Source organism: Perca fluviatilis, chromosome 19, assembly GCF_010015445.1.
Source record: "Perca fluviatilis chromosome 19, GENO_Pfluv_1.0, whole genome shotgun sequence".
Classification (NCBI taxonomy): domain Eukaryota; kingdom Metazoa; phylum Chordata; class Actinopteri; order Perciformes; family Percidae; genus Perca; species Perca fluviatilis.
In genome coordinates this window covers 30792450-30806128 of record NC_053130.1, presented here as the reverse complement: position 1 = coordinate 30806128, position 13679 = coordinate 30792450, and the positions used below count along the sequence as shown (strand labels likewise).

Here is a 13679-nt window from a genome sequence, read left to right as displayed (position 1 = left end):
CACCTCACTGGTCAACACATTTAACACTCTTGTTGCTAGGGTGGGGCCGGTGTAAATATTTTCAAACTGATTTGATATTAAAGGTCCCATGACATGGTGCTCTTTGGATGCTTTTATATAGACCTTAATGGTCCCCTAATACTATATCTGAAGTCTCTTTCCCGAAATTCAGCCTTGGTGCAGCATTACAGCCACTACAGCCAGTCCCACAATTAGCTTTCCTTAGGATGTGCCATTTCTGTGTCTGTAGCTATTGAGGAGGAGAGACCGGGGGGCAAGGTGGAGGGTGGTGGTGTGGCCTTGACCAACTGCCACTTTGCTCGTTTGAAAGCCATGATGTCTCTCTCTCTCATGGGTGGGCCAAATTCTCTGGGCAGGCAAAGCAGAGAAAGGGGACGTAACCTTGCTCTTTATGACCTCATAAAGAGAAGATTCCAGATCGGGCCATCTGAGCTTTCATTTTCTCAAAGGCAGAGCAGGATACCCAGGGCTCGGTTTACACCTATCGCCATTTCTAGCCACTGGGGGACCATAGGCAGGCTGGGGGGACGCATATTAATGTTAAAAAACCTTATTAAGTGAAATTTCCATGCCATGGGACCTTTAAACCTTGTGTTGACGTTCACAAAAGTGCTTGTTTTGCCACTGACAGGCCAAAATTCAAGTGTCTGATAACATTATTGAAAGGATTTCTAAGGAGGTCCACCTTTCTGTTAAAGAGTAAGATCCTTTTTTTTTAAACATAAAAACATCCGCTAAATTGTGTTTGCTAAACCCACCAGACTCCATGTAAAAAAACTGCAATTTTAGCATCGTAAAATACACTTCATTCAAAGTCGACAGAAACAAAATAAAACTATGAAAATCTGTTTTGGGTTGTCTTTACACTTTTCCAACCATCACAACTCTAGTTTTGGCTGAAATAAACACATAGTTTACCGATTTATATGTGAAAATATGTTGGCTCTATACATATATTTATATATATAAAGTATTGTTTTTTTTAAATGGAGTCTGGTGGGTTTAGCTCTAGCGACCTCAGAGCTGTTCAAGGCCTATATCCGTAGGGATCCTTTTCATAATGTTGTCAGGGACTTAGAATAATAATCTGAGCCTTTCAGTGGCAAAAAAAAAAGCTCTTTTAGTTGACGAAATTGACAATGCACATTTGCCCCATATGGTTACATTGCAGTCCGGTATGTGGCTGCCGGTTACAGCGTTCCTGATTAATACCGGGCCAATTTCAAAGATTGTTGTTCCTATCGGTCAATTACACACAAAAACATCAGAAAATAGACTGCAGCGTTTGGATGTGGATGAATGGCTTTGGATTAAATAAAATAATTAGATGCTGGTTTGATCAAATGTTGTCGAACCCTAACCCTTCTTGTGGATATGCTGAAAGTTTACTTCTATACTATTTCAACCTAATGAATAAAGCATAAATTTGAGACCGAATGCTTTAGCCCGGGAACCAGATGAATCTGCAAGCTCCTGTTTTATCTGCTCTGGCAGATGCGTCTGGTTACCTCCTGTTCAGATGGCCAGATCCTGGCTAGGCCAATCACAATCGCTTTATGCAAAATACGCGATGACATCATTTTTGGCTTGCACAAGCCTGCGCCAGGGACACTACGGCGAGCATAAACCTAGATTAGTAAAGAGGAGCGCCGTTGAGGCATTTTCGAAAACAACCAAGATGGCTGCATCTGATGTGGAACTATCTATTGAAGTACTATTTTCACAGCTCATCTCTGCACACATGTTTACATTTGTCCGTGGCTCAGCGCAACAACACATGTTTCGCTGCTCTGATTGGTTGTAGGTCTATCCAATAGCGTCTAGTGGCATTTTGGTCAACGGCTATTGATAGCTTGGAAATTGAAAATGAACTAAGAGGTTCAAGCTTTATTGTCAGTCAATCACATAATCATTTTACAAATTGTCTTCGGTTAGGGGTGCACAAACCACCTAAAAAAAACATACACCCATGAAAGACTCACATCAAATTAAATTGAAAGCAAATAACTATAAAAGCCCATTTCATTTAAAGTTTTCATTTTGAGGTTCATAATTGCATTTAGAGTTTGTACCAGGATAGGGTTACATGGTTTAATTTTCAAAAACACTATTTTGGTTGTACTGCACATTGCTGCAGCTCCTCTTTTCACCCTGTGTGTTGAGCTCTCTGTTTTAGCTACAGAGTGCGGCATCTCACTTCTGTTCCATCTTTGTTCGGAGTCGCACATGCGCAGTAGCTAGATAAGGACTACTACCCAGTCAGAAGCAGAGTATGAGGGCGTGCCACTCTAGCAGCTAGGCGAGCATTGAAACATGTGTTACAAAGTGATGCACGTTTGTCTCTGAAGTAAAGGCTGGACTACAATAGAGCTGTTTGGAGCAGTTTGTGAACAATGTTTTCTGTTGGAGATGGTAAGTGCCTTTGGGATGGACTTTGGGCTTTTTCACTTTGTAAACCTATAACATGCACAAAAAAGATATATGACACAATAAAGGAAAGGGGAAAAGCCAAAAAGCATAATATGAGCACTTGTATGGATATTGCAGTGGAAATGGAAGATTCTTTGCGAGCTCCAGATGAACTCGCATTTGCGATTTGGTCTTGTGATTTCATGCTATGAATGTTTAGTAAATGTGTAAAAATAATTGAGGAAAAGTACAAAAAGAAATGTGAAAGATGTTTATGATCCCTTGCTTCCTTGGACAGTTTTGAGTTTAGCAAAGTTTACCCTAGTATGAGGTTTTACATGGCTGTCTGAAAAAACCCTTCAAAGAAGATTATAACTCAGGCCCAGTGAAAGCACGGGGCCTCCTACACTGTCACATTATTTAATCTGACATAGTGATTAAATAATCTACAAGGCTAAAATCAAAGTGGCTAAAAGGATTTGATATGAGTATCAAGGGATAAACATCTATAAGCCTGGTCAAACAATCTGCCAATGACTGACTGTTCTGACCTTTCACTTGGCCCAACATAGCGGTGACAAAACACATGATGACAACCCCACAACAAGGGTTTCCCCCAGTGTATTGCAAGCCTGGTGGCCCAGCAGGCCTAAATTGCCCCCCACCAGGCCTAAGCCACTAGGGAGCCACTAGGGAAACTAGGTATTTTTAAGACATTTTTAAACTAGTTACAGTGAGGCAGCTCAGTTGGAAACTTCAACATAGTCATATTTTCAAATCTCCAGTTAGCTTTCAGCACTGACTTAATGTAGAGCCCTATGAAATCTTAAAAAAAAAAATTTAAATTCTAAATTTCGCGATTCTGTTGTCTCAGAAACTATTTGGCTCTACATCAATGCTGCCATCAGTCAGTGACTGTCCCCAGCCAGGCCCTCGTCAAAAAAAGACACTTGCCACCGGGCCAAACTATTTTTCTGGGGGAAACCCTGACAACAAACCACAGCAAAACACCACCACACCACACAAAACATGAAAGACCTGCACCTCCTGTTGGCTTCTGTCAGCCTGGGAGGACAGTGAGGTGGATGGAGGAGCAGCTTCAGAGGACTTGGGCTGGAAGATTGAGAGTTTCAGACAGAAGGATAGACACAGACAAGGGAGGGGGAGAAGACAAAATGAAGATGGACAGAGCAAGGAGAACAGAGTAGGAAGAGAGAGGAAAGAGAGCGAGAGTTAATTAGAGCAGAGATCTTTAACAGGGGGTCTACGATAGAGCTGGGCGATATGGAAAAACAAAAATATCACAATGTTTTTGACCAAATACAGCGATGTCAATATTGCGGCAATATTGTAGGCTGCTATTGGTGCTTTCACAAAATATTAACACAATGAGATTTGTGATGAATAATCACCAATAATGTGGATTCAATGACTAAGTGGGTAATGGCAAATAATAAAACAGCTAAGTCTTGTAAGTTCAGAAAATTACATCACTTTACTACAGTATAATGTCAATGTAAAAAAAACAGGAAAAGACAACATTTGTGTCATATTAAGACAATATCTAGCCACATATATCAATGTCAATATAATATCATTATATTGCCCAGCCATAGTCCACGACCCCAAAGGGGTCTTCAGAGTCACTGCATTGGGCCCCCAAATTATTGTTTAATACTTTTTTGAACGTTTTATTTCCCAAAATTTTTAATATGTCTGAAAACATTAATTAACGTGAATCCAACATATTATTAGCAAAGATAAATCTGCCTATTCGTAAAAAAACAACAACCTCAATAACATTGATGATAGGCTTACTGGCCCCAAAGTATGGTAGCCACTATAGTAGCCATCCACAGATACAGTTAAGCTTAAGGACTCACTCTGCTACATGTATGTTTGACATTTAAACATGAGGTTATATGAAAATGTAAATAATTATTATTTTAATAGCTTAGTTTTGTAAGGTACCATAAAAGGTATGTGTATACACAATATTGTAGGCCCCGTTTATTATGCAACTCCATTTTATACAACATATGTAGTAGGGGGTCCCTGCTCGTCTCTCTTACAAGTTAGGGGTCCTTGGCCTAAAAAAACATTAAAGACCCCTGGATTAGAGGGAATGGAGGAGGACTTTCTCCTCTACCACAGAGTACTCTTTGCTTCAGTAGATGCTGCAAGCCAAGGTTATATTAAGCCTCCCAGCTGCACAGAAAGAATGGTGTCAAAAGAGTTTCTCACACACACACACACGCACGCACGCACACGCACACGCACACGCACACGCACACACACACACACACACACACATAGAGCGTAGGGATGACTTCTATTAACCTGCCGTTGACCTGTGAGACAGACTGAGAGCAGGCTTGAATTGAACTCTGCAGTCAGCCAACAGTAGCTGGTTGTTTTCAAGCCATTTTTTTATTTCTCTGCTCATCAAAGTGTATTGAAGCGTAGAAAACGTGATCACAGAACAGAATAGTGCAACAACAACACAAAAAGCCAAGGCTCCGTCAAATGTGATCACAGTTAGCCGACGCTGAAGAGTTAATGTCATAGAGAAACACTTAAACCTGCAATAACTGTATTTGCAGGTAGCAAATACAAGCTGTGAACACAACATTATTTTCACTTTTTAGGTTGATATGGTGATATGGTGGTATAACTTATTAAGCCTAAAGATTCGCAATAAGATGAAACTGTTGCAGGTGTCTGAACTGGCCCGTCTTAGCTCAACCCAAGCCGGCTGATGGCGTCGCTGCGTCTCAGCTGGTCAAGTCGCCAGTAGTCTATTTATCAATCTAGAGATTGCTCCGGTGCCACCAGAAATTCCGCCGGATGTCCTTGTTTTCGGCCGCATGTCCGTTACCTTCAACTTTCTTTGTGTTGGAATTTTAAACTCTGGTCGATTTATGAGGACTATGGTAGGGATAGATGGATTATCGGCCCATTTTTGGGCAGTTTGCAGATTATCTGTATCTGCCTTTTATTTGCCTGACTTTGGCTCCGCTACAGCTCTGTGTCTGTCCTGCTACGGTTTCACTCACCACTGAGTCTGACTTAATGTCCCGCCAACAACACTATCTGACTATCTTTTACTGTGTATGTTGAAACAAACAACCTCGCCAATTTCAACACATATCTGCAAATAGAGAAAACACAAACAAATACAGTAACGTGCTGCAAGTAGCAACACCAACCTGGCTGGACATTCAACAAATCAGTCACTGTGATTGAAGTAGTTTATAAATAAATAATATGTCATTCATATAAATTCATACATCACCTAAATTTCATCATAGCACACAGGCCTAGCCTATAGGAAAGAACAGTTTATGTTTAATCAATCTAATATTGTGTTGGTCATCGAGCTGTAACAATTCAAAAATTTACCATACAATTAATTGTCTCAAAAATAATTGAGATTAACAATATAATTGTCTCTTTCGGTCAAATTTAAATATTTATTGAAACCCAGGATACTTCTTTTGGTTAAATCACTGTCATGTGAACCGGATAATGTAATAGCACAGGTAAACAGCCATGATGTTAACCACGCCTCTTTATTATCATTAAAATAACACAAATATTGTTTGCTTAAATTAACATAAAATTGACAATTACTATCAACAGTCATTCCCTTAGCTAATGTTAGCAATTAATTGCGATCAAACAAAATAACTTTGAAAAAAAATTGCAATTAAACAAGTATGTAATAATCGTTACAAGCCTAGCTTGTCATACTATGCAATGATTTATTGTTTGTCTTTGGTGAATAATACAGCAGATAAAGAGCTGAAAAAGAATCACATTTTTCACATCATTGGATAAGTCAATAAACATTTCTATTTACTGCAGCTTTAAAAGTATGACTGCCATTGCGTTAAAGGGCACAGACGTTTCCCTTGTATCAGAGGTAAGACAGCCAAGCACCATATGAATTTCTCCACTGACAGATTTTCACAGTACCAGATGGACTGAGAAACAGAGAGATGGAGAAGAATAGTTGGAGATAAGCGGCAGATAACGAAAGGAAAAAGTCAAGAAAACATAATTACCAATACCACATTTGCATACATAGCATATTACTTATTTTATTTTCAGAAGACTCAAGAGAATTCAAACCAAGTACGTGTTGATGTTTTTTAATGATGAAAAGCCTGGCTTATGCCTTCTACAGCTTAGTGCACACAAAATATATCATGGAAGCAGGCCATCATCAAAAAATGAACACACTATTGGACAATAATTACTGCCATTTCCAATCCGTCTTCAAAATACATACCAATCCAATCTGACAAAAATCCCATCAGCTGCTTCACCACAGAACTAAAATCTGTCCTGTCTGTAACGAGACATGTCAGTTAACAGATTGAGCTAAACAGTTCTGGTGCGGTCCTGGCCCTGTCTTTATCACTTCCTTGTTTATTCTTTGCCATCTGGCTCGTCGCTACCTTTCTGCACCACAGCTTCAACTACCTCCCTCAAGATTTGTGTCTTGTCTCCGCTTACTGCCTATCCCCACAACAGCTGAACAGACTGATTAGTCCAAAAAGTTGTAAACGTAATCAGGTCATAAAAAAGATAAACATTTATATAATTTTTCAGTCTACTATGGGGTGTATTATTATTATAATTAAAGTGTAAGGAAATACAACAGTATCTAACAGTTTGGGGGGAAATTCTGTAAAAATAACTTCACTGTCCTAAACATTTTAAATTATACTTTCATGACAAAACAAAATCCACACACTGATGGAAAATTGGAAAATTAAACTTTCCAATCCAATGATTCAAAACAAGCAGTCCCAGTTTCATCAAATGCAGACTAACTATGGCATGTTGGTTTTCTGTTTGCCTTCCATTTTTTCATCCAAACAAGTCTGATTACCTAAACACTCGTAAAACAGATGGCAAGAGCTACAAAAAATAAACTGTAGCTATACTTCAGCGCTTCAGAGATTCCTTTAAAAAACAAAGTATACATAAATAGAACTACACATCTCCAATAGATCAGTCCCATAGATGGTTAAAAAACAATTTTCTACATGTTGCCTTGAATAGGTTTTGATTTTTGTATTTTGGTGACTTAATTTGCTTTTGTTCACTGTTGTCTCTTAAATACCAAGGCCCTGAGAGCTCAACAAATGCAAATTAAGAAAACATGCAAATACACAAGCAAATTAACAAACAATCTTCACCAATTTCGACACATATCTGCAAATGGACAAAACACAACCAAATACAGAAGCGTGCTGCAAGTAGCAACACAGACCGTTTTCAGGAGACACTAAAAAGTGATGCACACGGCTGGGACAAGCACGTTGTTGCCATGGTTTTTGGCTAATGAAGTTATTGAAGTCAGCATTCTGACAATGAGTAGTGTTAGGCAATTAGGTCAAATGTAGTTAGTTTTTTGGGGATTATTTTTGACATTGTGATCGTATAATTCAGATATTATTGAACATGTCTGTTATTAACCTAGCGTTTGCCTTTTGCTTATTATTAGCCTGCCAATTCAAATAATTTGACAAAATACACCCAATTAATTGTGAAACAAGCTGACATTATTAGTAGTTAGCTGGCTATAGTTACTTTGAGTCAAAATGTTCCAGCCTGTTCTCATGAACTTCGTTCAAAAAGCTACGAAAAGTTAAGCACTGTAATTCGTAAGCATTCCAGTTTTTTTTATTGCTGTATTCACTGCATTGACTTCCGCTGTATAAGAACACGGCCGGCCCCGTAGGTCGGGGTGGATGGGTTATTAACATACAGTCTAGTACATACATATCTAGTCTTAACGACTACTCAAAGCGCTTTAACATAGTACAGGAATCATTCACCATTCACACACATTCATACACTGTGGCCGAGGCTGCCGTACAAGGTGCCACCTGCTCATCAGATAAACATTCACACACATTTACACTCCGATGGCGCAGAATCGGGGGCAACTCGGGGTTCAGTGTCTTGCCCAAGGACACTTCGGCATGGAACTGCAGGGCCAGGGATCGAACCACCAACCTTCCGATTGGCAGGCGACCTCTCTACCACTTAGCCGGCGTCACAAAGCTCTGTAGCGGTTTAAAACAACTAGCAACTGCTGCTTGGCGTCATGGAGCTTGTGACCAGCCGGCGGTCTTCTAATTTCGCAGGATATAATAAGTTTTGATGTGCATATATTTTCGTACAATATCATAAGGACCCGTTTTCTGAGAATGCGTTGAAGGTTCAAGGGTGAAAATGAATTGCAAATTGGTAACTAATGGTTTAAAACGTGTCAAAATAATTAGCAGTTTGACAGCATGAATGTTGTTTTACCGGTGTTTTCCACCACAGGCGTATGAGCTGTGTTCCGGAGGTGCCGCGGGCCCCACGAGCAATTGCAGCCATTCAAGTTAATGCTTGATATTCCACAGGCCGTCTATTTTCACACGAGATGCGGGCCGTCCGGACAGCCAGAAGGGAAGTGAAACAGTGAGAGCATCCAGTCAGTTTACCAAAACACACCCCCGAGTATCGTATACGTCTCCTCTACAACACCACGAACAATGAGAGATTCATCTTGGAGGTGGAAAAACATAATACGACATCACAGATCCTTTTTATCAGGACAACACCAGAAAAGAGAAGGCATGTATATTTTAATTACATGAGTGCTTGGAGTGGAAGGTAGATACTAACTTATTAAACACGTGATTGTTCTAAAAGTACTTGTAGAGACAATAAAATCTGTGAGTCTGTCCGCCTCTGATACGCTCCCGGTGTGGTATGGTACGTGGCAGAACAAAACAGAGCAGACGCGCTATGTGGAAAATGAATGCCTGTTCGAATTGATACTGACAGCAGCAGCAGTAACTTAAAGGAATATTTCACCATTGGAAAGATGAATATATATTTAAATTGGGTCACTTATGTAGTAGAAATGTGAATTTTTTTTAGAAACTGGTGGCTTCTAGGCCGAGAAAAGCCAGAAAATGTGTTTTTGGCTCATGTGGATGAAAGACACCAAATCCCAGAATGCACTTGCTTCGCTGCTTTAGCGTCTACTCCCAAGCCATGCCTACCCTTTACAGACAGACAGTGAGGCGATCAACTCAACAAGTGTGTTTTATTGTCATTTCAACCATATACACGAAAAAACGTTTCACCGTGGCTCAAGTGGTGTTACACATTTAAAACATATACTTTTTTGCCACAGCTGATACATTATCCGGACTTCTTTCAGCGGATTGATTTGATAGCTCCAGTGAACAGAACTGTGTCCATGGCAACGCTGTGCTATGCATGGCAACGGTGTGTTATCCTGTGTCTGTTATGTAAGGGATAATGTAGAGCGAGGCGGTTGTTATAGCGAATACAACCCCGACAGGGTGATCAGGACTTGAATCAGCCTGAAGGGGTTGTATTCGCTACGCTACTGCCTCTACCTCCTATCCCGCGCTTATTACATGGCTACTTACCAAATAAATCAATAATTTGACTAATAACTTGACAAAATATAGATTTAAATGGGAGTTTATTGATTTAAATACGATTGTATTGCTTCCACTAGAGAAAATAGTCCGTTCCGTCTCTACGGTTGGAATCCTGCGTCCATAGCAACGTAAAAACTCTGTAATGCAATCCTTCGTCTATTAGCTACTCAACACCACCTTACGGGCTGTGGTAGTAGCCGTATATTTTATGGGGTACTGCCGTGGTGGACAAATGACCCAGCTGCTGTTTTAATCACTGCAGGAATTGACACAACATTAGCTGAAGCGTTGTAGTGAGCTAGCGGGCTATCGGCTGCTCTAATTTACAGTAAACTGAACATTTCTGTTGACGGTGAAGTGAGACACGGTGAATGGCTTTTTTGGGAATATTTATGTGGACGTTTATGTCCTCATTCATCTCGTTTCCTTTTTGCAGAGCCGCTGCATGTTGACACACCTGTAAGTTAACGTTAAACAAGTTGCAATGTAAGCTAACTAATTAGCGTTGTTGTCCCTACGGCTGTTACTGCGTAGCTAGCGATCTTAGACGGTATAGAAAGATACTAGCGATAGACACTCATCAGATCTGCTGTCATTGTTTGGAGGACAGAAGTTGCTCCACGTTTCCCCACTTTTTGCCACAGCTGATAGGCTAAATTATCCGGACTTCTTTCAGCGGATTGATTGATAGCTGTCCTCCAGAGTGAACAGAACTGCGTCCATGGCAACGCTCTGCTTTTGCATGGCAACGGTGTGTTATCCTTAGCAGCGGTCTGTTATCAAGAAATAACAGACCGCATTCTACATTAGAATTCAAGCAAGCCATGTAATAACAAGAAATAACAGATTGCATTCTACATTAGAATTCAACCAAGCCATGAAAGAAGGCTAACACATAGCTAGCTACTAGCATTAGCTCTTGGTGGGCTGTGGTATAAACATCGAGTATAAACACAGCCTTACATTTGCGTGGGATGTAGCTAGAATGATCGGCATTTTACAGTTACAAACTCCACCAGCAGTTAGTTAGTTGGATACAAATCACCCCATTTCTGCAACAGGCAGTCCGTGTTAACACAGCCCACCTCCACTAGTAGTCTTACCCGGTGACAGAGCAGCAGGCTGGATTGTCCACAGCAATATTTCCACAACAACAAAAACACAGCACAGCAGTCTCTGAACTCACGTTGGGAGTTTCGTTGAAGTTGGATGTAGTCCAGTTTGTTTAATGAGCGGACACTTGCAAGCAGGATTGGTGGAACAGCTGGTCGGTTAAGAGTTAGCTTTCCACCGGCACACTCGTTCAACGCTCCCCGCTGATGAGGTCTCTTTACCGGCCATAGGAATCGAGCACCACCGCTGGTCTCCATGCAAGCGAAGCTCGCGTATTGTGTCGAGTATTGCGTCTGTAATAAAGTGTCCTGCATATTCTCCGATGTGTACCAATGTATCCCAGTGGTACATGTGTGCGGTAGTTTGAATGCACATGATTGTTGTTCTAAAATTTCCGTCGGGATGAACAGTTTCTGCTCCTGCTGAGAAGCTAAGCGAGGATTCAATGTCATGGCTGACACTCGTTTTTTCCTCGGCAATCTCCGGAAAAAGCCAACAGTCCAACCCCCTATGGGCTATGCGGAAGTGGCTCCTAATACTGGCTGTAGTCTTTTGCCTCTGGGCAAAAAAGCCTCAGATGACGCAAAAATCGTCATTTTGCGTCATCTGAGGCTTTTTTCCAGACCCACAATACAGAGATCTCCCCTCTCAGGGGGACATGAGAGAGGGAAGCACGGTCATTAAAAAATACTACCGTGTTTCTACTGATACAAAGCTTAATGCTAAATCGGTGAAGTGTCCCTTTAACTGTTAACTGCATCCCTAGCATTCTAGTGTCCCCTAATAACTTCTTTGGAGCGTGTTTCTGTATTTGGCTGAGCAGAGTTGTTTCTGTGCATGTGTTAGCTAGCTCAGACTTGTAAGCATCTCTACTGTACGGGAGTCCCATTTTGGACTGCTGATAAAAAAAAACATCAAGCACTCCTTAGCATCCAACTGTTAGAAACAGCCAGAGAAAAATGAAACATTAACATTAACATTGACCCACCTCCTTTCTTTCCTAACTGCCTTCCTCTCCTATTACTTTGCTCTCTACACCACCTCGGGGTGGAAACTAACACTGCCTGAGTCTTTTCTGAACAGAAGAATGTTTTTCGCCATTTTTCATCTTGCTCCATTTCCATCCTTCTCCCTCCCTACTCGACCGTTAAGGCATCAAACGACTGCTTGCGTGTGTTGCCTGTGGTGGTGAAAGCAGCGCAGAAGAGATGTGAATTCATTTTCTTTGCCCCGTACGTATTCTGTTGATGTCTTTTAGCCGCCCCCCACCCCACCTCTCTTTCTTAAAACGTCCTCTTATGACTTTGATGCTAGCGGAGATGTCGACACAGCACTAAACAGGCACAGATGGGCTGAAGATGAAGATAAAGAGAAAAGGGGCTGGAGGGTAGGAGGGAAGAGTGAAAGGAATACAGAAGCAGTGGGGGCAGAATGATAAAGAGCGGATAGATAACAAGAAGAGTAGTGCAAGCCGGGTGAAAGAGGATGAACAGAGGTTGAATAGATATTAGGACTGAGGAGATAGAAGTGTCTGGCTATCTGCTGATAGTGAGACAGAAAGATGGTTAACATCTTAACTGAAAACTGTCCGCTGGGTAGACCTCCAACAGCTTCATTTGTTCTCTTGCAGAGGGCACTCGCTGAATTAAAGTGAAATAGTTACACAGAGACTACTAAAACAAGAATTATGGAGGCTGAGGGATGGTTTTAGCGGTTTAAACCATAATATAATTCCACAGTGTTCTAAAAGAATATCAACTGAATGACCTGGAGCTCTGTTTTGTGACATGGTTGCATCCATTATAGAAAGCCCTATTTTACTTTTTCATAGCAGTTACAAGTTCTATGGTACTTTTCTTTATCTGCATGTGTGTTTTACACATAGATTAAAAAAAATAGATGGTATACGTTAGTGGTGGGAATCACAGTGTACCTTACGATACATGGCCCACGATACTGATAATATCACAAAAACGCAATTCTGCAATACTGTAGTAAGTAATAAGTTTCCCTCATTCATGTGTTGAGCGCCACCTCCAGGAGCTATGAAGTAGGGACCCTGGGAGCAGGGAAATCTATTCAGAGCACCTTATTTTAATAATTAAAACATTGATATTTGGCGCCATCGTATTATTATTATCATCATCATTTATTATTATTATTATTATTATTATTATTATTATTATCATTATCGTGCCATATCGCTATTTTGTCCCACCCCTATTATAAGTATAATATAGTACAGAATTATGGAGACTGCTAGATCTGTACACCAGCATTCATCTCAACTAAGTTTTGGATATCTTTTTAATATCACCTCAGTCAGTGGATTTGCGCACAGAGACAAAGTAAATAAGATGAGATAAGATAAGCCTTTAGTGATGCCCAGAAGGAAATTCAGGTGTTGCAGCAGCACAAAGACAGAAATAACAGATATATCCAAAAATTAAAAAAAATAATGAAAAGAAGAAGAGGTATACAACTAGAACAGGAATAGAAGTAAAAATAGAAACTATACAAGAGCAATTAAAGACAAAGTTACATAAACTGACAAAGAACAAATTGCACTGAACTTTTGTTTAGAGTTTTGTAAATGAGTCTATAGCCATGCTAGCAGCTCTGCAAGGCTTTTCTTAGTGTCAGTGCATA

General features: G+C 40.5%; 1 protein-coding gene across 2 annotated transcripts in view; it reads right to left on the bottom strand.

Moving 5' to 3' along the window:
* LOC120548109 (stromal membrane-associated protein 1-like) overlaps positions 1-13679 on the bottom strand; it is a 293451-nt gene that overhangs the window by 198895 nt on the left and 80877 nt on the right. The window contains exon 5 of one of the 2 annotated variants that reach the window (XM_039784116.1): positions 3475-3543. The exons of the other annotated variant lie outside the window; for it this stretch is intronic. Coding sequence (XP_039640050.1) covers positions 3475-3543 — 69 coding nt within the window. The remainder of the gene's footprint in view (positions 1-3474; positions 3544-13679) is intronic. 2 annotated transcript variants of the gene reach the window in all.